Source organism: Callospermophilus lateralis, chromosome 1 (assembly GCF_048772815.1).
Source record: "Callospermophilus lateralis isolate mCalLat2 chromosome 1, mCalLat2.hap1, whole genome shotgun sequence".
NCBI classification, from domain to species: domain Eukaryota; kingdom Metazoa; phylum Chordata; class Mammalia; order Rodentia; family Sciuridae; genus Callospermophilus; species Callospermophilus lateralis.
The window spans coordinates 171,581,629-171,606,555 of record NC_135305.1 but is presented as its reverse complement, the minus strand read 5'-3'; the positions used below and the strand labels follow the sequence as shown (position 1 = coordinate 171,606,555).

Genomic DNA, 24,927 nt, shown 5'->3' with positions numbered 1-24,927 from the left:
TTAATCCATTTGATAGACTAGTGGTTTGACTGGACTACTAAGAGAAGGTGGAAAATATAGGCAGTTGGACTGCGGTTGGAGGAAGTCAGTCAGTCACTGGGTGGAAGTAACATTGGGAACTGTATCCTGTCCCTGGCCTCTTTCTTTCCTTTCTTTCTCTCTCTGTTTTCTGGCTGCTATGAATAGAACAGCTCTCTTCCATAATAACCTTCTGCCATGATGTTCTGCCTCACCTTAGGCTCAAAGGAATGGAGTCAACCAACCATGAATTGAAACCTTTGAAACCATGAGCCAAAAAAACCCTCTCCTAGGAGATTTATGGAGCATCATAGGGGCTTTTGAGAAAGGCTCTTTCATTTTTCTTTCTTTCTTTTTTTTTTTTTTGCAGGGGGTGGATAGTGGGGAGTTGATCTCAGGGGCACTCAACCACTGTGGCACATCTCCAGCCCTATTTTGTATTTTACTTAGAGACAGGGTCTCACTGAGTTGCTTAGGGCCTTGCTTTTGCTGAGGCTGGCTTTGAACTCGCGATCCTCCTGCCTCTTAGGAGGAGAGATTTATTATATTCTTGTCAGATATTTTGGTCACGTTACCAAAAGCTGTCTAACCCATACAATGTATACCAGCACTGAAGCATTACATGGGATTCTGTAAATATGTACAATTTTATGTTTTTATGGGATTCTTTAAAAATAAATTCAAATTTAAAACAATTTTAGAAAATGAATGGCTATTCATCTTTTTCTGGTTAAGAACTTCTGAAAGAAAAAGCTGATGGGATCCGAGAAACCCTACATCAGTTCTCCCTGGGAAAATCCCACTGTCTCTGGGTGAGGGCGGGGCTTTCACTCTGAGGTTTTCCTGGGGATTTTTTGCTACCATGGCACTTGCCAGAAGGTGTGGAAACCAAGAAGAGCTGAGAGCTGCAGGGACCTGGTTCCGTAATCAGGGCTGGCTCTGCATTTGCTCGGGTTGAAACATGTTTGTCGAACAGAATGTGCGGTACCTGGAGCAGATGGCAGTTCTGTGGTTGCAGACATACAGGTGGCTCTCCCTTCGAGCACCTCTCCCTGCAGCCTGATCTCTCTGTGTGTACCCTCGACTTTCTCTTTGGATTGTCTGGAGATGTGGAAATTTGGATTTGTCTTCGATAAATCCGCATTCCAGTATTGTGCATGGCAGTTGGGTCTACTGATTATATCTCAGATTGGGGGAAATCCCTAAGTGTGAATTCTTTCTTTCTTTCTTTCTTTCTTTCTTTCTTTCTTTCTTTCTTTCTTTCTTTCTTTCTTTCTTTCTTCCTTCCTTCCTTCCTTCCTTCCTTCCTTCCTTCCTTCCTTCCTTCCTTCCTTCTTTCTTTTTTTTAGTTGGAGATGGACACATACCTTTATTTATTTTTATGGTGCTGAGGATTGAACCCAGTGCCTCACACGTGCTAGGCAAGTGCTTTACAACTGAGCCCCAACCCCAGCCCCAATCCCAGCCCCTAAGTTGGGATTCTGTTCCTGACATTAACTCTCCTTCGGCTTACCTGCCCCATGCCTCAGTTTTCTGAGCTGTAAAATGGGAATAACATAACACACAGTATCATAGGGTGGTTGAGAGGATTTATGGAAACCATGTGAGTCCAGGGTTTAGTGCAGTGAGATCCCAGAAATGTCAATCCTTCCTATTGCTCTGCTCATGTTCATAGCAGCAGAAATGGTAGCCATGGTAGAAAGAGCACAGAGCTACCAATTTTATAAAGGGTTCACTTTGGGACTCCTTATTTGAATTTATATTCGGCTTTTGGGTGTACATCTGTTGGGAAATCAAGCAAGGTTTGGTTTTAGAGCTCTGAGTCATATTTTACACCCCAATTCCAATCTATCCTTTTCTTGTAGCATCTTATGAAAGTCATGCCAATGTGTCATTGGCATCTCTGTCATTTGCCGAGGGTATCTGAGCTATGTGAGAGGGAGCTAGCAAGGACTAAAAAGAGAAGAGGAAGACGGGTTTGAGTTGAACTTATATCCTAGAGTTTTGAATCCCCCAAATTCACTGAGTGATGAAGGAATACCCTGTCCTCAGTGTCCCTCTGCCCTGGAGCAATGTGTCAGGGAAGCACCGTGGTAATGCTTGTGACTTTTTATTTGTACACACACACACACACACACACACACACACAAAAGGACAGTCTTGGTTTGTATGGCGTTTGTGAACTTCATATGGCAGCATAGATCTGCTCATTAAGCATCTACTGTGCTTAGCACCCGCCTCGCACGTGGTGGGTGCTTAGTAACTACTCATGGAGAAAATGGCTTATGGTGCGTGTTCTTTTAGGATGCCTTGGCATGAGCATCATCAAGTGCAGGGAAAGGACATTTTCCAGAATCATCTGTTCCCGGCACTTATGCAAGTCAGGATGGCTGAAGGGGACATGGAAACCAGAGATGGGCCAAAATTTCAATGTGAGGGGACCTGAAGTCAAAAGTCGCTGGCATTGGTGTTCTTCTGGTCTGGGTGGAGAGTGTGGCCTGGCCCTGAGGGAGGAATGGCTGCCTTTGCTGTCTCCATGTCCCTGTGCCACCTCAGTGTCTGGAGCATCACAGGGGCTTTTGAGAAAGGGTCTTTCATTTTTCTTTTCATTTTTTTTCAGGGGGTGGGTAGTGGGGGGTTGAACCCAGGGGCACTCGACCACTGAGCCCCATCCCCAGCCCTATTTGGTATTTTATTTAGAGACAGGGTCTCGCTGAGTTGCTTAGGGCCTTGCTTTTGCTGAGGCTGGCTTTGAACTTGCGATCCTCCTGCCTCAGCGCCTCAGGCTGCTGGGATTACAAGTGTGGGCCACCACGTCTGGCTTTCTTTTCTTCTTTATGACTTCATGATTTAATCTTTTAGATTTATTTTTACTTGACATATACAAATTATATATACATATATATATATATATTGGTGGTATATAGACCCGGATGTTTTGAAATAGGTACACATTGTGGAATGGCTAAGTTAGGTTAATTTGTGATTATTTCACATAATCATCATTTTTTAATAATGGGAATACTTACAAAATACTCTCAGTGATTTTCAAGTGTACCATATGTGATTATTAACCAAAGTGACCATGTCGTATAACAGATCTGTTGGTCCTTGCTCCTAGTTAGAAACTGCTTGTGAGAATTTCTTTTAAGGAGAGAGGTCACAGTGAGACAGGAACTCACTTGGGATGCTTCCTGCTCGTTTATGGGAGTGCAGGAGAAGAGGGAGGGTCGGGAGGCTGTAGGTGCCTCCCCCGTAGGGCAGCTGCCCAGCAGGAAGAAGCATGGTTTGGGGAAGAGAGTGCAAAGGGATGGGACAAACAACACGGATGACAGCTTTCACCACCACCAACCACTCTTGTGTGGCTCCAGCCCTTACCATGCATCAAACCTTGCTCAAGGTGCCCAATATGGAGTAACTCATTTAATCCTTACCACAACCCATGAGATAAGCACCATGCTACCTCCATATTTTGCTGAGCAAAAGGAAGCTCAGAGAAGTTCAGCAACTTGCCTAGAGCTAGGAAGTGGTGGTGCCAAAGATTCCATTCTGGGCACTTTGACCTGATTGGTATTGAGAAATAATAGCACAATAAAGAAAGTAAGATAGAATCTTGAAAATATTCGCTTATTTCAAAAGGAAGTAGAAAAGGGGGTGGGGGGAAGAAAACAAGATCCAATGGGACAAAGAAAACAAATAGCGAGATGACAAATTGCAAACTGATAAATTTAAACCATGTCAGTAATCACAAGAAATATAAATAGGCTAAATATACCGATCATAAGATCCAGAGATTCAGATAAGGTTTAAAAAGCTAGACCCAACTCTATACTGCCTATGAGACAGACACATTGGAACTCTAAAGACAGAAGACAAAGAGCAAAAGATAAAAAAGGATTCCCCATGCTAACATTAGATTTTGGAAACCTAATTTCCATTTCCACCTGTCCCACAAAGTAAATTTAAGAGAGGGTGTTGCCAGGGATGGAGAAGACCATTTCATAATGATAAAGAGGTCAATTCATCAAGAAGACACAATCATTTAAATGCTCAGGCATCAAATAGCCAAGCTCCAAAATGCACGGAACAAAAATGAACAGAGTGGTCAGGAGGAAAAAAAAACCAAGAATCCACAATCACAGTCAGAGATTTTGATAGCCTTCTCTCAAGAATTGCTAGAAAATCAGGAAGAACACAGAATGTGTGAACAACAAGGTCAAATCACTTGGTATGGCATTTAGAGTTAGGAAGTCAACCAGGGAGATAAAATCAAATCCCGAAAATCTAGGCAGTCTGGTTTGAGTGTCTGTTGCCAGCAGTCCTGGTGTCCCGGAGACCCACAGGGAGGACAAAGGACCGGGATGGTTCTGAAGGACAAAGAATCCTAGAGCAGAGGCACAGTTAGGAAAACAGAAGAGGAAAGGGGGATCTTAATGACGGAGGGCTCTACACTCTGTCTCCTTTGAGGCTTGCTAGCACGTAGATGGAAAATCAGAATATCTGTGACTGACTCTTGGGTGGTGGACTGTGGTTCTTTGAATGAATCCAAAGCAGAGCCACGTGGAACACTGTGTTTTAGTCCTTGGTTAAGATGGAACTGAGAGGAGTAAACAAATGTAGACCCAGGACTGAGGCTCACTCCCACCTGAGCGAGTCCTGTTACTGTGTTATCCCTCTGTTTCTCTGTCAAGTGGAGGATTCACTCATTCACTTATTTTTCTATGCAACCAATAGTCAATTAGACTTTTGCAAGATATCAAACCCTGTATGAGGTATTGTGACCAAAGGAGACAAGTGTCCCTTCCAACAAGGAACTCACAGCCTAGTAAGGAAGGAAGACAATAAACTAGTGAACAAAGAAACATGTGGGATAGGGTAGGGGAGGGTAGGACAGGAGCACTGGTAAAAGCAAAGGAAGAAAGGGCGGGAGAGAGGGGAGACATGACCCAGGGGCCCAAGGGGACATTCTGAGAAGATGCAGAGATGTGCAGAGATCTAGGTGAGCCATAGGGATGTCCGAATGGAGGAAAGGGGACATCCTAGGCAGGGGAAACAGTAAGGGCAGGGGTCCTGATGGGAACTTCTTTGGGGAGGTCCAAGGAGGCCAGGGGCTGCAGTAGTGATCAAGGTCAGCAATGGGGGGCCTTGTAGCCATGGTAACAGTGCTGGTCCTTACTTGAAATGAGATGGGGACTCATGGGAGGTTTCCTAGCATTCAGATGCCAGGATCAGGCTCCTATTTTTTTTTTAAACCACCCTGGCTTCAGAGTAAGAAACAGAGTGCAGGCAAGCCAAGTAAGAAACAGGGGAACAGCTCAAGCGAAGGGGAGAGGGGAAGGGGGCGCAGGGCCCAGTGCAGAGAAGGAGGTGGGGACGGGCGGGGAGCTCTGGAAGATCCTGAGGGTGGAGTGAACAGAACTGGATGATGGATGAGACGTGTGGTGAGAAAGAATGAGACTTGTCAAAGAGGACTCCAAGGTGGTGGGTCTGAGCATGTGGGTGGAGGGAGGGGCCATTTTCTTAAGATGGGGGGGCAATCTTTCCCAATTCCTGTAAAGGCTGTCTCAGGGATGAAATGAGAAAGTGGCTGTGAAGACACTTCTGGAACTTGAAAGCACCATCTGGAGGTAAAAGATGAAAAATTAGAAAGCCACTTTAAAGTTGTTAATTCTCAAATGTGCCCAGATACCCCTGTTCTAAGACCAAAAAAAAAAAAAAAAAAGAAAAAAGAAAAAAAAAACAGTGTTGATTTTTCTCATTGGCATTTTTCTCTTTAATAAGGTTATTCTAGATGGATCCATGGTTCATTCAAGGATCTGTTTCACTTCATCGAGGAATATTTCACAGTAATTCTGATTTTCATCTTATGTGTTAAAGTGGATATTATATATATATATAATCTTAGCCATGCTTCTTAAAAATTCCCCCACCTCTCATTTTCTAAGCTGTGATGTTGCTTTGATAATTTTATCACCCTTCCCCACATAATAGGACTCAATAAAACTATTTTAAGCTTAAATGAAAAAAAAATATTGTCCATGAACATTTTTTATTTTTCCCTGAATCATTCCTCATGCAGATTAGGGTGTTAACCCCTGATTTAGGCCACCTTGGGTCTGATTGTGTTTTTAAGGAACTCATTGCTCACTTTCAGAGCTATTTTAGGCTCTCTTGGTCATTTTAAAATGGTGGCCTCGGCTGACAAATTAGTTATGGCATCTGACAGAAGGAAGCTGTATATTTTTTCAGTTGTTTAGAACAACAAGTAGCCTGAAACACATTTATTAATTTTTACAAAAAAAGTCAACAGAAAAATTCCGAAGTCCAGATCGATTAGTTCAGTTTTCAACACTGTGAAGAAAGAGAATGTGGGAAGTGGGATTGTCCAATGGGGACACTAATACCCATGACAAGTGTTGCTGTGGAGAATAGTGTTTGTGAAACTCCTAGTTCAGTGTTTCAGGGGGCCCAGGCTGCAGGGTGAGGTACTGATTCTTTTAAGGAAATTAAAAAGAAGCAGTTGAGAGGACAGATCTACTCATCCCCATTCTTATTCTCTTTTCTACCATTCTCTCTTCCATCCGCCATTTCCTCCTTGTTTTTCTCTTTCCCATTCATTCCTGCTCACTCATGCTCTGGTTCCTTTAGCAAATGTTTACGGACTCCGTTTTAGTTAGCTTTTTCATCACTTTGACCTGAAGACTTGAGAAGAACAAGTAGAGGAGAGGAAGCCTATTTGGGTCTCATGGATGGTCAACTCCAAAGCTCTTAGACTAAAGTGAGGCAGAAGGGAGGTGTGGTGGAGGAAAGCAGCTCAGGTCATGACTCAAGAAGGGAAGTGGGTGGAGGAGAGAGAGGGAGAGAGAGATTGATTTGCTCACCAGGGACAAAATATATACCCCAATGACCCACCTCCTGCAGCCGCTCCCTACCCACCTTCAGTTACCACCCAGTTAACCCCTGTGAGGGGATTCATCCACTGATCACAATCTAATCATTTTGCCTCTAAACATTCTCACATTATTTCACACATGAACTTTTGGGGGACACCTCATATCTAAACCATAACAGAGTCTTTATGAGCCCAGGTTTTGTTAAGGTTGCAGGATCTTTCGTTGTGGACAGGAAATGAATACTATAGGAAGTGAACAGAATACTCAATTCCTTTGTCTTGAAACTAGGCTATTGACTCTTGAAAGGGAAGTGGTGTTAGGGAGAAATGCCATTAATGTTTCTGGAATATATGCTAGGAGTGTGATAGGGGAGAAGAAGAGATGACCTCAAGAAAGCTTTCTGAGATGCCAATTTGATTGAAGAAAGGCTGGCTGAAGTTCCTCAGGAAGGACCAACTGTGTGTGTACTCGGGGCCTGGCCCACACCCCACATCCTGACATAATTCCATCTCAGGCTCTGGGAATAATCTGGTCTCAAGGAAGTTAAATGCAAATTCTCCAGGGCCAAACTGAAGCCTGGGTTCTGTTCTGTTCCACGTCTCCAGGTTACACGTGGCCCTGCTCTCTCTGGAGTCTTCTGGACCTGAACCCTACTATGCCCTGATTGGCAGGTAGCTATAAATCTTTCCCTGGCCTCTCTGGATTTGGTTGCTCCCAAGAACATGGAGGCCCTAGGGGGAGGGCCCTGTTCTCTCCTCTCTGACTGCATTCTGTGGTGGGCTCTCCTCCAAGGGGATGTTCTCTTCCTGTTCTGGTCACACCCTCCTGGACTCCGCATGAACTTCTGTTTCAACTTGCTTTGATCCATGGTTAGGCCTTGATCTCAGGTGTCTGAATTCCCCAAACCTCCACTACAAACAGATAATCCTCAGTTTTCATGGTGGGGTTACCACTGCGAGCCCTATCCTAAGTGAATTCATTAACCAAAAAAAAAAAAAAAAAAAAAAAGGAAAAGAATTAAGGGGACATTTCTGGTGACCAGAAAGGCCAAGCAGAATGATAGCTGGCTGGCCAATAGCCCCTGCAGAGCACTTGATAAACGTCCCTAGGTCAATACACAGCACAACTGTTCCCAACTTATTTAATAGGCCACGTCTCAACATAGGCCCAGTCATCAATAAACACTGCCTCATGCAGCTTAGGCTGTTCACCCCTGGTGTAGGCCACCTTGGGTCTGACTGTGTTTTTAAGGAATTCATTGCTCACCGGTGGCTTTTTACCTATTCTTGTCCTATTCTGTCCTCCTTGAACTTACCTAGTTATTCATTCCACTCCAACCTCTCCTATAATGAAGATAATCACAATTTTTCATTATTTTTTTGCTCATTCATTTCTATGTGGTAGTAAACCCTCAGAAAGTTCCAGTGGGAACTGACCTCCTCAACATGGCTATGGCAGCTGCTCCCTGCTCACGGGGGCAGCTGCTGACCAAGGGGCACAAGTGGGTGATTTGTAGTCTAGATGAGCTCTAGGCGTGTGACAAGGGGCATGGGACCCAGAAGAACTCCCCACACCAGACCCCTGCATGCTTCCTGAAGGGTTTGAATAGTACTGGAAATCCTCTCAGAGGAAGAGAAGGACATTATTCTCTGTTGATGGCGAAAAAGCCAATACAGAGATCATCAGAAGTGAGGAAGCTCAGAGTAATTTTCACAGTCAAATTTTTTGGTTTTGGATTTAACCCAGGGGCACTTAACCACTGAGCCACATCCCCAGCTCTTATTTTATTTTATTTTCTATTTAGAGACAGGGTCTCACTAAGTTGCTTAGGGCCTAAGTTGCTGAGGCTGGCTTTGAACTCAAGGTCCTCCTGCCTCAGCCTCCCGAGTTGCTGGAATTACAGGCATGCGCCACTGCACCTGGATTCCCAGTCAAATATTTTAATAACCTTTCATGAATGTTTTCGACTTCCTTCCATGTGGTTCTCTGAAGATCAGTCTTGTATTTGTTTTGTTCATTTTATTTTATTTTTTTGCAGTGCTGGGGATGGAACCCGGCCAGGGCTCTGCACCTGCTCTCCTGCTGAGCTACGTGCCCACCCTTGTTTGACTTCTGTCTTGGGAAAGGAGTGGACACGTGTCCCACATGACCACATGGGGACGAGACACTTACCCAGAGTGCTTCATGTTCTGGGGCTTATCCATCCGGACGGCAAGTTTGATTTTGAGGTCTTGATCGGGGCAGTTTTTGGAGACTGTCATTTTGTGCCACTCAGACTGTTTGGGGCTGTTTGGGGTGGGATGGAGGATGACCTGTAGGGAACAAAGGGACAAATGTGTTAGTGGGACAATACAAGCATCACGATGGGCATGTTTTTGTGGATCAGAGACTTTGCTGCTGAGATGTGGAGTGATGTGTCCAGGTCCCACAGCCAGCGTGTCATCTACTCACAGAGGCTGGCCAGGCCTGAAGACAGACAGGGCATTCTCTTGCTCCCTTCTCTCTTTTCCTGGCCAAGTTTGTTAAAAAAAAAAAAAAAGTAAGGATCATGACTTTTGTGATTTTTTTGTTGCTTTTCCAAAGTTGAAAAACACAAAGGAAACCCTGATCAGAGAACAGCGTTATTACCATCATCCAATAATATAGATGAATGAAAGAGGCCATGCTAGAGACCACTTCTACTCCATTCCTTTCTTCCTTCTATATTCTCTCTCTCTCTCTCTCTCTCTCTCTCTCTCTCTATATATATATATATATATATATATATATATATATATATATACACATATACATATGTGTGTGTGTGTGTCTGCATTTTACTTGTAGAATATTATATATTTATTTTTTTATATGGTGCTGAGGATCAAACACGTGCTAGGCAAGTGCTCTACCACTAAGCCCTCTCCCCCCTATTCTTTTTTTTTAATTTTTTTTTTTTAGTTGTAGATGGACACAATACCTTTATTTTGTTTATTTAATTTGTTTATGTGGTGCAGGGGATCAAACCCAGTGCCTCACGAATGCCAGGCAAGTGCTCTGCCACTGAGCCACACCCCAGCCCCTCCCATTCTTTAGGATATCTTTTACTATTGCAAGAAGAGAAATTCCTTAAAACCCACAGAGGAAAATAGAAAGGATGTTATCCAATAGATACAAAGTGTTAAGAGGGCGAGAAGGAAGTCAGGTGTGGTGGCGCACACCTGTAATCCCAGAGGCTCAGGAGGCTGAGGCAGGAGGATCGTGAGTTCAAAGTCAGCCTCAGCAAATTAGTGAGGCCCTAAGAAAACTTAGAAAGGCCCTAAGCAACTCAATGAGACCCTGTCTCTAAATAAAATATAAAAAAGGGCTGGGGATGTGGCTCAGTGGTTCAGCACCCTTGGGTTCAATCCTGCCCCCCACCCCTGGCCAAAAAAAAGTAGATGTAGAAAAGGGAAAGAGGTCTTTTAAGGGTCACAAGTCAGTCAGCCCAATTCACCTGGACTGGCAATCTTGTCCCACAGCACCCAGCTTTGCCCTGGCATGGAAGGAGGCGTAGGTAGCTTGGTGAGAGATCAGTTCCAGGAAAATGCTTTTCAGAGACACGTGTCAGAGATGGCTCTTAGACCTGGGTGTCCTACCTCGGTTCTCATTGCCTCAGAGGCTGGAGGTGAGAGAGAAGTGGACAACCTGGGCAATCCACTTTCTCACTCTGGTTGTCAGAAACCAGACAGAATCTGCAGAACATGCAGTCGGGGAGGAGTGGAGTTGTTGGAAGATCTACGCTAAGGAAACATGGGCACAACAAACACTGGGCTCTCTCTCCTGCGATGGCAGCACGCCCAGCTTTGTTCAGGTGGCTTGGGCTGTTTTCAAAGCATCTATTTTCCCCAGGTGCAGGAAAAGCAGGTTCCTTTCCTGGGCTCCTTTCCCCAGTGGAGAGGGTTAGAAGAGACTTGAAGTCTCAGCAGTGGACACTCTGGCCTTCCTGGTCCAGCCTCAGCTTTGCTCAGTCCTGCCAGCGTGGTCCGTGCTTGGAGGACAGGTGCACATGGCCTTCCCTGTGACCTGAATAAGGGCTTGGAGAAGGGGACTGGGGCAGAAACACCGCAACGTGCTTCCTTTGTGTGATATTTCCACCCATCTCTCTTTGGGGCCTGACCCTTTTTTCCATTAACTTCCCTCTCGATGATGAAAGAAAATTGATAACTTCTTGCAAAACACAAAATTCCAGTTTCCCCAGTGTTTTATGATGTGGTTGAAACAGAAGAAGGCCTGGAGTTCCAGATCAGTGGCTGCCAGAGATGTTTGATCAAGCTCTACTTCAGGGAAATATTTTTTGAGCAATGAGCTCAATACCCAGATGCCAACATTTAACATTAAATTTGTTTACTTTGTATTGGTATACTACCTTATCACATGTATCAAAGATAGACACAAATGTAGAAATTTTAAAATGATGGGATAGAGATCAAGAAAAAAAATCCCTAATTTCTAGTACACTTGGCCTTCTGTATCCTTAGGTTCCGTTTTGATGGATTCAATCAACTAAAGATTGAAAATGTTTGGGAAATAAATCTGCACTCAACATGTACAGACCTTTTCTTGTCTTTCTTCCCTAAACATTACAGAATAGAACATATTTACATAGTATTTACATTCTATTAGTGTTATGGTGTGGATGTGAGGTGTCCCCCAAAAGCTCATGTGTGAGACGGTGCAGGAAGGTCCAGAGGAGAAATGACTGGGTTGTGAGAGCCTTAACCCAACCAGTGAATGAACCCCTGATGGGATTAACTGGGTGGGGGCTGGAGGCAGGTGGGTATGGCTGGAGGAGGGGGCATTGGGGGCGTGGCTTTGGGGTCTCTATTTGTCTCTGGAGAGTGGAGTCTCTCTCTGCTTCCTGACCACCATATGAGCTGCTTCCCTCCACCACACTCTTCCTCCATAATGTCCTGCCTCCCCTCGAGCCCTGAGGAATGGAGCCTGCTCTCTATGGACTGAGACCTCTGAAACTGTGAGCCCCCCAATAAACCTTTCCTCCTCTAAAGTTGTTGTGGTCAGGTCTTTTAGTCACAGCAGCAAAAAAGCTGACTAAAACAATTAGGTAATATAAGTAATAGATGGTTTAAAGCAGATGAAAAGTAGAGGATGTGCAAGCAGCACACATTTTACACAAGAGACCTGAGCATTCAAAGATTCTGGTATCTGCAGGGGGTCCTGGAACCAGTCCCCAGGGTACTGAGTGATCATTGCTGGTCATTGTGGCCATGTTCTATGGTGAGCTATATCTTAAGGGATCATCTCTATTTAGGGCAAGGTGCATTGTTAATGACATTGGGTGTAAACCCAGTAGAGTAAATCCCTATAGTTCTGGGGGTCTTCTAAATACTGTCACACCATCCTGACGGACAGCTTTTCCTCCCTGGTCATGCCCCGCAGGCTGAATCTGGGTGGTGACTCTGGCATCTTTTTTATTTTTCCTAAACTTGCATTACTAGTGTCACCTTCAAATCAGAACCCTCTGCTTGTGATCTTTTTAGGCCTTTTGATCATTCTGTGAAGGTTAATTGGACAACTATGTGTAAGTGTCTAAGTTCACAAAACTGGCACTAGCAAACCTCTCCGGGCCAATATGTCATAGGACAAATGATGGAAGTAAAAGAGGAGCTCGGGTGTCATGGCATTGGGAAGACCTCTCCCTTCCCTTAAGCATGCCCACCTGTCACCGTACAATGCATTCCAGATCTGGAGTCCTGACACTTTTGGAGATGGGAAGAGGGAGCTGCTGGACCCAGTGACGCTGGCCCCCTGTCCTGAGCTAGTTTGGCCCAGGAGTGGCCAGGTTGGGAGGTAGTGAGCGGCAGAGGAGGGCTGGTGGGAGCAACCCAACCAGGCAGCAGGAAAGGTCCTTGGCTGGCTTCTCTGCTCCTTCCCGCTTGGCAAAGTAGGACAGGAGCGGTGCCCTGGGCACCCCGAGCTCATTAACAAGCTTCCCACCATATGGATCCTGGGCGCCTGTCCCACCAGCAATATGGTGTCCATTTAAGATGCAAATGGCTGCCGCTTATTCCTGGTCACTCCGCAGTGACCTCCTTCCCCTCCCTGTGGTCACTCCTTGGGGAGACCTCTTCTGCAGAGTGGGTGGAGAGATGAGGTCACTGCGGTTCTCTTGCATCTGGGTCCCCACCCTTGACCGCCCCTGTATAAGTGCCAGCCCTGTTGAGTGATGAGGGTCCTTCTGGGGGCATGGGAGCCCTGGGCAGATCAGACACCTCATCTGCACATTCCAGGCTGCTGATCAAGCACTTTGTCATCTCAGCCACGGCCCATGTGTGCTGGGCTTTGATGTGGGGTGGCTGGTATGGCGACCCCAGCCCCCCTGCAGTAGGCTGCACCCCAGCCAGCTGCAGCTTCTCCTAGTCACCTGGGCATGTAGTGGACCCGGCTGGGGACTGCTTTACTCTGGGCCCTCACCTGGCTCATCTCCACAGCTGAGTCTGGCTCTCTCTCCCTACCTGTTTGCACGCCCTGGGAAAGGCATCCCTGCTCCTCAGACTGACTTCTGCCCACTTACCACACTGCACAGAAATTTCTGGATTTTATGCCTGTGCCCTGTGAGCTCTGAGAGGCTAATGATTTTTGCTTGCTTTTATCCCTGCTTACTCGGCACACGGCACTAATGATTAGGCACAGCAGGCCTGCAATCATATTTGTGGAAAAAAAGTTTGATAACATTGCAGTGTTGGCTTGGGTGTGGGGAAACAGGCACTCTCTCATGCCTTTTGTGGAGGTATAAAATGGCATATGGACAGTTTGGCAGTAACTGTTAAATTCAAATTGTGTTCAGCAAAATATTTCTTTTGAAATTTATCCTGTAGGCATATGCAAGAAAAAATAAATAAATTTGAGGCTACACACCAAAGCATTCTTTATGCACCCAAAGATGAAATAATCTAAAAATTCATCAACAGAAGATGTATTGAGTGAAATATATCTGCACAGTGGAATACTATACAGCCATGTAAAAAAGACCTGGGTCACTCTGGGTTGCAATGGACTCATTTCCAAATATGCTGATGTTCCAACTGATGGATAGAGCAGTAGTTATAAAGTAACTTTCAGTTGTGCTTTATTTTTTTGAATAGAGGAATGCACACACACATGCTATGAATGTATGTGCAGAGAATATTTTGGGAAGAATATGCCAGGAATTGCAAAAAAAATATTTTTCATTTTTATTGCAAAAAACATTTTCATTGTGGTATCTGGTCAAGGTGAAAGAAATTGTTATGGTTTGTATTTGAGATGACCCAGAAAAGTTCATGTGTAAGACAGTGTAAGAAGGTTCAGAGGAGAAATGACTGGGTTGTGAGAGCCTTAAATCAGTGAATGAACCCCTGATGAGATTAACTGGGTGGTGGCTGGAGGCAGGTGGGTGGGGCTGGAGGAGGGGACATTGAGGGCGTGGCTTTGGGGTCTCTATTTGTCTCTGGAGAGTGGAGTCTCTCTCTGCTTCCTGATCACCATGTGAGCTGCTTCCCTCCACCACACTCTTCCTCCATGATGTCCTGCCTCCCCAGAGCCCCGAGGAGTGGAGTCTGCTGCCTAGGGACTGAGAGACACTGTGAGCCTTCAAATAAACTTTTCCTCCTCTAAAACTGTTCTGGTTGGGTCCTTTAGTGACAGCAGCGAAGAAGCTGACCAAAACAGGGATCATTAGTTTCCACTAGTATCCATTTTTATTATTTTTAAACCATCTGCATGGATTATTTCTTCAATTAAAATACTTAGCAAAAAGAAACAGACTAAAAATGGTTGAATGGATCACTTGGATTTGCAATGTGGTTCTGCTACCACTTGATAGAATCAGCATACAGAAGCACTTTCCCATAGGGTCCCCAGAGTAACCTCACCTAAAAAAAGACAGCAATGCCACACGGTGGCACACGCCTATAATCCCAGCAGCTCTGGAGGCTGAGGCAGAGGCTGAGGCAGGAGGATTGTAAGTTCAAAGCCAGCCTCAGCCAAAGCGAGGCCCTAAGGAACTCAGGGAGACCCTGTCTCTAAATAAAGTACAAAATAGGGCTGGGGATGAGGCTCAGTGGTTGGGTGTCCCTGAGTTCAATCCCTAGTACCCACCCCTCAAAAAAAAGACAGCACTGCTGTCTCCCCATGGGGCTTTCTCAGTCCAGCGGGGCCAGCTCTCCCTCCCCGTCTCATTGGCGATCAGTCCAGTGGAGGATGTGGGCAGAGGGCTGCTGTGGTGCCCAAGGTCCGTGGCGGTGAGGACTGGCATTTGCTCAAAGAGCTCATGTGTGCCTTTGGAAGGCCTGGGAGGTGGGGAGAGTTTTTCAGGCAGAGGGCCAGCCCCTGGGGAGGAGAAGCACTTGGTCATCTGAGCACCTGTCCAGGTGCCGGTGGCAGAGGGTGCCCAGCCAGCAGGAGGAGGCAGGCAGGCCAGCCCCATGAAGATGGGGGACGTTTCTTAGGCGTGAAGCAAGTGTCGATCACCTAGGAACGAGTGGCCGTGTGGTCTGGGGCAAGCTCGTGGCCTCGGCCACCGCAGAGCCTAGGGTCTCAGCACTGCAGAGCGTCAGTGTGGCGTAGGGAAGGTGCCCGGAGTTGAGCTGCCTCCACTCCTGGTCAGCTACCTCACCCCCTAGGACTCCTGTGCTTCTCTGCACCAGTGAGACCGGGGAGAAGCCCCTGCCTCCGTGGGCACACTTGTGAAGGGTCCCTGAGGGGCTGAGCCTGGCCTGTGGGGCGTGGAGGATGCACAGGCCCCTCCCTGACCTGGGGGCTCTGGGGGCCCCTCGCCTCCCACAGGAATCAGTTCTCCCACCTATACTACAAAGAATTTGAAGAACTCATGGCTTAAACTCTCCTGGGAGGAAATGATGGAGAATCAGGAAAGTGCCCGTATCACCTGTATTGCTGCATTTGTAGACCATTTCCTGGGCACCCTGGGTGTGCAGCCCATCCGGGGACCCAAGGGGAGTCTCCCGGTACTGGCCAGTTCTATGCCTCTCTGCCAACACCCATAGGCTGGATCCTGAGAGTCTCGTGATTTTTGACATCTGCCTTCATGAGAAAAGAGAAGGAAAAGACAGAGACAGCCTGCTGCTCCCGCTCTGTGTCCCCACGGACAGAAGTGAACACCTGTCACTGCTCAAAGGGATCAGCTAGGCCCTTTCTTTCAGTCCCCTCCTTTCTGGGGAGGGCTCTGTTTTTGCTCTTAGCCTTATTTACTTTGTGTTTGGCCTCCGTCTGTGATCTGTGTTTTAGAAATATGATTCCAGGGAAAACCTGCAGATGAAAGGAAGGAAAAATCACAGACACAAAGGGAAGGAAAAGGAAAGCACAGGAAGTGAGGTCTGGCTGGTCCCGCCAGGTGTGTGTGCCACGTGCATCTGGGGGTGCCCACCTTTCTCTAGATGATAGACCAGAGATGCAGAGAGGATGCCTTCAGGAGGGATTATGCAGCCAACCAGTATGAATGAACTCTCAATCGTTTCCCCTAAATTTCATATATTGAAGATATATAACCGCCAACGTGTCTGTATCTGGAGAGAGGTGATCAAAGCTAAATGAAGCCGGGCACAGTGGTACACGCCTGTAATCCCAGCAGCTTGGGAGGCTGAGGCAGGAGGATCGAGAGTTCAAAGCCAGCCTCAGCAACTTAGTGAGACCCTAAGCAACTCAGTGAGACTCTGTGTCTAAATAAAATAATAAAATAAATATATTTTTAAAAAACCTGGGGATGAGGCTCACTGGTTTAGTGCCCCTGGGTTCAATCCCCAGTGCCAATAGAAAATAAAAAAAAAAAAAAAGCTCAACAAGGTCATAAGGATGGAGTCATAATCTGACAGGATTGGTGACCTATTTATAAAAAGAAGATGTGTCCCATCTCCCACACAGGGAGAAGGTGCCCATCTAAAATCCAGAAAAATGAATGCTTCCCAGAAAGAGGGACTTCCTCTTTTTTGGGGGGTGCTGCGGATTGAACCCAGGAGCACTCAACCACTGAGCCACACCCCCAGCCCTGTTTTGTATTTTATTTAGAGACAGGGCCTCACCCAGTTGCTTAAAAGCTCGATAAGTTGCTGAGGCTGGCTTTGAACCTTGGATCCTCCTGCCTCAGCCTCCAGAGCTATTGGGATGACAGGCTGGAGCCACTGCACCTGCCTCTTCCTGACTCTTGATTCAGGATGCTCTGGATTCCAGAACTGTGAGAGATTACATCTCCCTGGGTCAAGCCATCCAGTCTGTGGTATTTTGTTATGGCAGCCCAATAACAAAATAACAAAGAAACAAATCATTGAAAGTCTCTCTGCTGCACACTGGGTATTGGGTGGAGAACAAAATAGTTCACGTTGCTATTCCCAAGGAGCTTTTAGAATTCACTGGGGGAGAAGGAGACCAAGATTTCTGAGTTCTGCCTTTCTGTCTCATCGGTGGGGAAGGTGGGGAAGGTGGGCAGAGGGATGCTGTGGTGCAGATGGCAGTCAGGAGAGGGCTCCCCAGAGACTGGCATTTACTCAGGGAAGGCATCTAGGCCTCTGGAAGGCTCGGAAGAAGCCGTGTGGGGTGATGGGACAAACTAAGCCAGCAAGTGACAAATCCAACATCTGAAAGTATTAGTGGCTGCTCGGTGCAGATCAAAAGCTGGGATGCAAAGAGAGGTGTCTCTAGGATCCGTGGTCCCCAAGCGGGTTGGTACCACCCCTTGGGGATGTTTCGGAACATTGGAGGACAGTTTGGTTGAAAACATAAATGGGGCTGGCATTGAATGGGTGGGGCCTGTTCAACATTCAGGGAGCAGTGAGATGCTCCTCTGGAAGGAGGAGCTGTCCTGTGTCCCACCTGACTTTTGAATAGTGCCATCAGATATGAACAGGGATGAAAAAATCTGCTTACAAGAAACTCAATCTACATTCTGCCTCTGACACTTCAAATCAAAGTGTGTTTGGCACTTTTCCAGCGGAATGAAGGACATTTTGCCTGGAGTTGCTCACCACTGCAGTCAATCAGTTTACTGGTGCTCAGCACCACTCCACAGTGGGCTTGGTAGCTCTCACCTTCACTGCAACTCTCCAGGCGGGGTCAAGCAAACTACTGCTTCTTAAGGACTAGAGTATTTTCATTTTGAAAAATTTTTTTTGGAGTGCTGGGAATTAAACCCAGGGGCTCTTGGCCACTGAGCCCCATCTCCAGCCCTTTTCGTATTTTATTTAGAGATAGGATCTCATTGAGTTGCTTAGGGCTCACTAAGTTGCTGAGGCTGGCTTTGAACTCACAATCCTCCTGCCTCAACCTCCTGAGCCTCTGGGATTACAGGTGTGTGCACCACACCTGGCTTCATTTTGAATTTTTGTTTACTACTAATTTGTCCCCCCTTCCCCCGTTTTTATGCCATTATGTTAATGTTAACATTGTTAAATGAGTATATAGCTATAATCTGAGAATTGTATATGATGATAGTCAAGGGAATTACAAATTTTTGCTTATAAAGGGTGTCTGGGCCCAATGATGTTGAGAACCCCTTCTTTATCTTCTCCAATGCACACTCTTGTTAGTTCAGGTTTATAGAGGAGAACCACCTGAGGTTCAGAGAGGTTGAGGGACCTGCCCAAGGTCACACAGCTCATGTAGAGTAGAGGCTAGGATTTTCAACCCCAAAGCTGGGCCTCTCAGAACTTGGCAGTGCTGCTTCTTGGCGACCTGTGTATGGGATATATGGCCAGAACACCCATTCTGTGGAGCTCTTTTGGATACCTCTTATGACAGGGAGCACTTACCCGCCCGAGCTCCTTGTCCTCCAAGGCCAGGACACCTGTGCTCTCTGTGAACAGCTTCACCTTCACCGCGGGCAGTGCGTGGGTCGTGGAGAAGTCACCCTGGGTGCCCCAGCTGTGGACAAAGAATCAGAGAGGTCAGTGTGGAATCTTCCTTCTTTCCTTAGGCCGAGTGAATGCAGGGTGGCCGTCACACCCTCCTGTCATCCTCCCCAAAGCTACCAGAGAGACAAAGCATTAGTTAACTTATTAGGCGAAGGCAAAGACAGATGCTTAGAAACTCTCCAGGGTCTTCACAGAGCATGGTAAGGAGTCGCTTGGAAGGAGCCTGAAATCAAGTTGGCAAGAACTTTCCCCCATGTATTTGCTACAGCTACACATTATTCCAGGGCATCTATTAAAAATTTCCTTCATCTTCTGGATCTCTAGTCCTTGGAAACTAAAGTTTTTAATTTTGAGATGAGACTTTGGGGAGGTGGGAGCCCCATTTCCACTGGCACTTGGAGATGTGTTTAAAAAAGAAATAAGTGACTGGGTATGGTGACACAGCCTGTAATTCTGGTGACTCTAGAGGCTGAGGAAGGAGTGTCACAGGTTAGAGGCCAGCCTCAGCCATGTCATGAGACTCTAGCTTAAAATAAAAAATAAAAAGGACTAGGGATATAGTTCAGTGGTAGAGCACCCCTGGGTTCTATCCCCAGTAGCACCCCTTCCCCCCGCCCCAAATGGAATGAATGGAGATCTATCCTGTTAACTTGAAAGAGGGATGGAAAGTTCAAAGATAAGAATGAGGAACTGACAATCCCTGCTCATGTGTGTGAGGATCTGCGTCTCAGCCTGGTTTACCAGGAATGGGATGGAGTGCAGGGCTTGGCTCCTGTGAGCCTCTGATGGCCCCGCCTAGGTGCCTCTTCATTTTCTCACCATTGTCCAACAGAGAATTCACCTTCACTCATTCTGTATCTGCAGTTAGAGAGACCTTCTGGGAGTGGTGGCTAGAGAGCCCTGAGCCCTTTCCCTAGACCCTTCCATGCCTCCCGTGCCTCTGCACGTGGTTACAATCCAGGCCTGCACTAGGACCTCCCAGTCATCCACTCCATTTCCACAGGCTTCTGATCCTTCTGCCTCAGGCCGATGACGTGTGTGGCCCCCTCAGTTGGGAATGTCCCTCTCTACCCTCCCCTTCACTTGGCTACCTCTCTGGGGCTCAGCCAACATGCCATCTCGGATGTCTGTGTATCTGTCAATCTGAATCGGGTTCCAGATTGAAACCCTTTAGCATACTGTTTCATTTTGAAGCATCAACTCCTTCCTAAGAGGTTTCTTTTTTATCTCTGTTAGTAGCTGCAACCTGCTGGTTTCTGCTTCTGTAATCACGCTTGCTCAGAGCTGTGGAAGGAACCAGAGAAAGGCAGAGGGATCAGGCTCCTTGCATGAGAAAGTCTTGAAATCTGGAAGTCTGTACTGTATAAAAGATACTGGGAACAAAGGGTGGTGCTCACTGGGTGTGGTGTTGCATGCCTGTAATCCCAGCATCTTGGGAGGCTGAGGCAGGAGGATCGCAAGTTCAAAGCCAGCCTCAGCAAAAGCGAGGCCCTAAGCAACTCAGTGAGACCCTGTCTCTAGATAAAGTACAAAATAGGGCTGGGGATGTGGCTCAGTGGCCAAGTGCCCCTGAGTTCCATCCCTAGTACCCCTTCCCATAAAAATGGGCGGTGCTCAGCCTTTGGAGAAGACTCGGCTGGGCCAGTACCCATGCTGAATAAACCTTGCTCTTCTGCATCTCCAAGGGCCATTTGTCTCTTTACAGTGCCATGATTTTCTGTAACAATTTCTCATTTCACATTCTAGCAATCATTGGGTCTGCTTAACTTGTGTGATAGTTTAATAGCAGAACCTGTGCATACTCCATAAGCTCTATGACTGCAGGGACCATATATGTTTGGTGCATATTGAATACGCAGAACTCAGCACAGTGCCTGACACATGGAGATGTGATAAATGTTTTCTGAATGAATAAATGATGCAAAATGTATATTCATTTACAGAACTAGGAAAGAGTAGAGCTACATTTTATATGGAAATTTTTCACTTCCCCTCATTAAAATAATTTCTATATTGTAAAATATTTATTAAAATATTATTTAAATGACATCATAATATCACACCTATGGATACATTATAGTTTTTTTTTTCTTTTTAACCTTGGTTCTTTCATTGAAATTCAGCTGGACATTAGTTTTTGATTTTTATCACTGATTATTTCCTTGGGATACAGACCCAGAAGGGACACATCTCTTCATTCACCAACAAACATTTAGGGCTCTTAGGATATTGCAGGAACTGTGTGCATCCACAGACACTTCCAAGGCTTATGATACCTATTTCCAAAAACCTTCCCAGGAAGGTGGTGACTATATTCTCCATCTGGGCGTGAGAGCACTAATCAAAGGGTCTCCTCCTGGCCTGCCCTGGTGTCATTCCTCACCTATCTTCTGCCCTGTTTTGTCATTATTAGGTTCACGGTATTTCTTTGGTGACTAGTGAGCTTGATATCTTACCCTCTGCTTGTTGTATCTCTTTCTGTGTCAACTGTGGAAACCTAACTCCTAGTCTCACTGTTGCACTCCACCAAGTTGATTCCGGTGACTGAACTAAAAGACAGAGAGTGTCTATGGGGAGTCAGCAAGTGAGCCTCAGACTGTGAGGAGCCAGGTGCCCCAATGAGAAACCACAACAGTCACAATAGCAACAGGGAGCAGACACGGAGGCGGGCCTGAGACTGAACAGAGACAGGTTCCAGGCCCAGCCGCAGAGTGGCTCAAGTACAGACAGAAACTCCTACTGATGGTTTGTCAGCATCTGCAGCATGTCCTAAGAGAAGGGGATCTCTGTTCTAGCTAAGGTCACACAACAGGGTTTTGAACCGGACATCTTTAGCTCAAACCTTGGCTTAGTTACAATGTAAACTTGGGTATCTGGGACAAGTGAATTAACATCCCTGTACTTCAAGTTCCTCAGCTATAAAATAAACTCAGTTCACAGAGTAGTTGTAAAGGCTCAGAACAAGAAGGGAAACAAATGAATTTTGGCTACCTTCTCTTCCCAAACTAACTGTGTGCTCGAATAAAGCAGGTGTCACTTATATTTGTGTCATCTATCTAATACATGTTTGTCCAGCACAACTTAAGTGTTGGACCCCACGCAAATAAAGCAGGATGGACACTGACATTCCTACTACACAGGTAAATGCAATTACGACAGCTGCCTATGACAGGTGAGAAAACTGAAGAGAAACGCGAGGTCTGTTTTATTCCAGGGAATCGTGACCGAACTGGAGAAGAAGGCAAATCTCTTAATTACCAAGTTATAGTCCTTACTGATATTATTGTCATAATTGCCAGTGATAAGCCTTACTAATGATCAGCAGTATTGATGACAAAGTGACTATTCATTTATTATCTGTGATTAATTAGACTATCAATCTCTTTGAGCCTTCATCACACTGGGTCCTGGGGATGAGAAAACATGCCCCTGGAAGCCAAAAGGATTCGGGAATGAGAAGCTTTACACTATGCCATACAAGTGACAGAAGTCCAGTGTCCTGGGGGGGCATGCCACCCTGTATCCTCCTGATACTGTCTTTGGCCTGGTTTGTAAGGATCTCTTGGCCTCCTGAGCACTTTACCTGGACCCCTGTTGCCATCCAAGCATGCTCTGCTCCTTAGGCAGGTAAATGTAACGTGACTCAGACTCCAGGATAACAATGCAAGGTTTCTGAGGTCCTGCCTGCTGGACAAAATTTGAGCCACCGGAAGTTACCTGTCAGCCCCCTGTGACCTGATAACAAGTCACTTTTCCTTTCCACCAGGTCTGCAGCAATATCTTTGTCTTTCTGCCATGAGCCTTGGTTTACCCCGAATTATCAATCAGACATAGACATAGTGAGCTGGCCCAGGGAAGCCAACATAAGGAGACCCTCTATCCTAATCAGGACAGGCTATGTAATCCGTGGGGCCCAGTGCAAAGTAAAAACACATGAAAACAAAATGCCATGAAATGTCCTGACCTACAAATCCTTTCCTTTTCCTCCGCTCAAATGCATGCTTCATTATCACTGGATATTACTTACGAACATATCTTCAGAGATACCATTAGCAAGAATTGCAATGTGGAAAAAAAAAAAAAAAAGACTTGCAAGATGGCATCAAACCAGATGTGGGTCCCTGATAACTAGTGCAGCTGTATGGTCATATACCCATAAACCCAGCTCTGAGCCAGATGCCACCCCAGGCTGGTTAGCCTGGACCAGCATCAGCCATGAAGTTGGGAATCATTTGCTCCTAGCTGGTCATTGGCTTCTGTGGAAGCCATTTCTGGCTCTTTTGTGTCAATGATTCTTGGGAGAATCTGCTAGGTTTAATTATCCTTTCCTGTCCCTCTCCCTTTAGAGGGAAAAAGTCAGAAAAATATCTATTGTTTGTCTTTTCTAGCCACAGAGACACCTGGATTTCTTTTTTCTTTTTAAATAGCAAGACAGCAAGGATCTATTCAGATTACTGTGTGCAAGGCACAGATACCTATCTCTAGTGTCCACAGTCGTGGGTACATTACGTCTTTTGCAACCCTCTTAGCAGTCTGTGAGACGTCTACAATTATATCCCCACGGTTACAGATGAGGAAACCGAGGCTCAGAGAGTCTAGGGAGTGTGCCCCAGGTCACACACAGGGAGTGAATGGTATAGCCTGATTTCACTCCCACCCTGGGTCCTTTTTGTCTTTGCAATGAACAGCAGTTTCTGTTTAAGATTGCCGGGACTCGGGGCCTCTCTGACTTCTAACTGTGGATTTATTTCCCATGTTCAATACACCTTACAGAGTGTAACATTGGTTGTAGACAAATTAGCCAGGGGAGGAAGCATCAGAAACCTTGGTCTTTTGGTGGGACCACACATGGATAAATGATCTATTTCTCAATGCTGCTTGTTTCTCTGCCCATCTCTTTCCTCTTGCTATAGTCATGAAGATGAATTTCTCTTTTAGTGAATATTTCCAGGATTGGAAGGCAATTGCAATTTTTTTTTTTTTTTGGAACCAGGGATTAAACCAAAGGCACTTAACCACTGAGCCACACCCCCAGCCCTCTTTAGTATTTTATTTAAAGACAGGGTCTCACTGAGTTGCTTAGAACCTCCCTAAGTTGCTGAGACTGGCTTTGAACTCGCCATCCTCCTGCTTCAGCCTCCTGAGCCACTGGGACTACAGGTGTGGGCCATGGCACCCACATACGATTGCATTTTGATTTGAGAAGATTAGCAGTTGATAATGTTTATTGCAAGCCCAGGTTGGAAAAGGTAGCTAACTTCTCTCTGAACACAAGGTAGATAAAGTAAAATGGGTTAGGTCTCCTTCTTCTATGTTTCTATCATATTTGCCTCTTTATGGGAAGCTTATAAAGATGTTAAAAATGGCCACCAATTATTGAGTTCTTATGGTTTGCCAGTCCCTGGGATTAGGGTTTATCATGGATTATCTCATTTAATCTTTCTGACAGGTCAACAAAATACATTCCTTTTTATCCCCCCTTTATAAATAGAAAGACTTGGGTTTGAGAAGGTTAAATAACTGGGCCAGGATTTCAGGAGCTGGGCTTTGAAGTTAGAATTTCTAATCTCAAAATCTACGCATTGAACCATAGGCCTTTTTATGCTCTAGGTAACTCCCAACACAGTATTCAAGTGTGGTTTGGCAATGATCTGTGCATGCATCTGTCTCCTTCTCTCCAGGGTGAATACCTTGGGGTAGAAAAAATTTTCTTAAAACCCTGTACCCTGCACAGGGCCTGACACACAATAAATATTTATTTAGTAATAAATTCAGAATATCCATGTCACAAAATTCAGGGGCTGGCCGAGAGATGGGATAACCAGGGGTGTGACGGATTCCTTCAACAGAGTACTTCTATCTCCTTGAAGACTTGATATTTGTTAGGATCAGCCCAAGTCTTTGGAGTGCATGCAGTGAATGCTCTGAATGTGACCACTCTCTGAGGAGCCAGGGATGAGCCTTTGAGCTCACATAATCGTTGTCTCATGAGGCCACAGGCCCGCAGCTCTGTAGATACCAATAGCTCCAATGCTAGGAAACGCTACCAGGTCATACAATGAGCTATTGTTCTGACATCTGGTCTTTCCACACACAAGAACATAAGCAAAGACCACGGAAATGCCCACCCACGTGGT

At 45.9% G+C, this 24,927-nt stretch overlaps 1 protein-coding gene across 15 annotated transcripts in view; it reads right to left on the bottom strand.

Annotated features, from left to right (window-relative positions):
* The window catches only part of Cadps (calcium dependent secretion activator), a 480,817-nt gene that overhangs the window by 182,352 nt on the left and 273,538 nt on the right, over window positions 1–24,927 (bottom strand). For all 15 annotated transcript variants that reach the window (XM_077105438.1, XM_077105450.1, XM_077105449.1 and 12 more), the window contains 2 exons: window positions 18,689–18,800; window positions 9,084–9,223 (listed from right to left, as the gene is read on the bottom strand). In XM_077105438.1, the coding sequence (XP_076961553.1) occupies window positions 9,084–9,223; window positions 18,689–18,800 (252 nt within the window). The remainder of the gene's footprint in view (window positions 1–9,083; window positions 9,224–18,688; window positions 18,801–24,927) is intronic.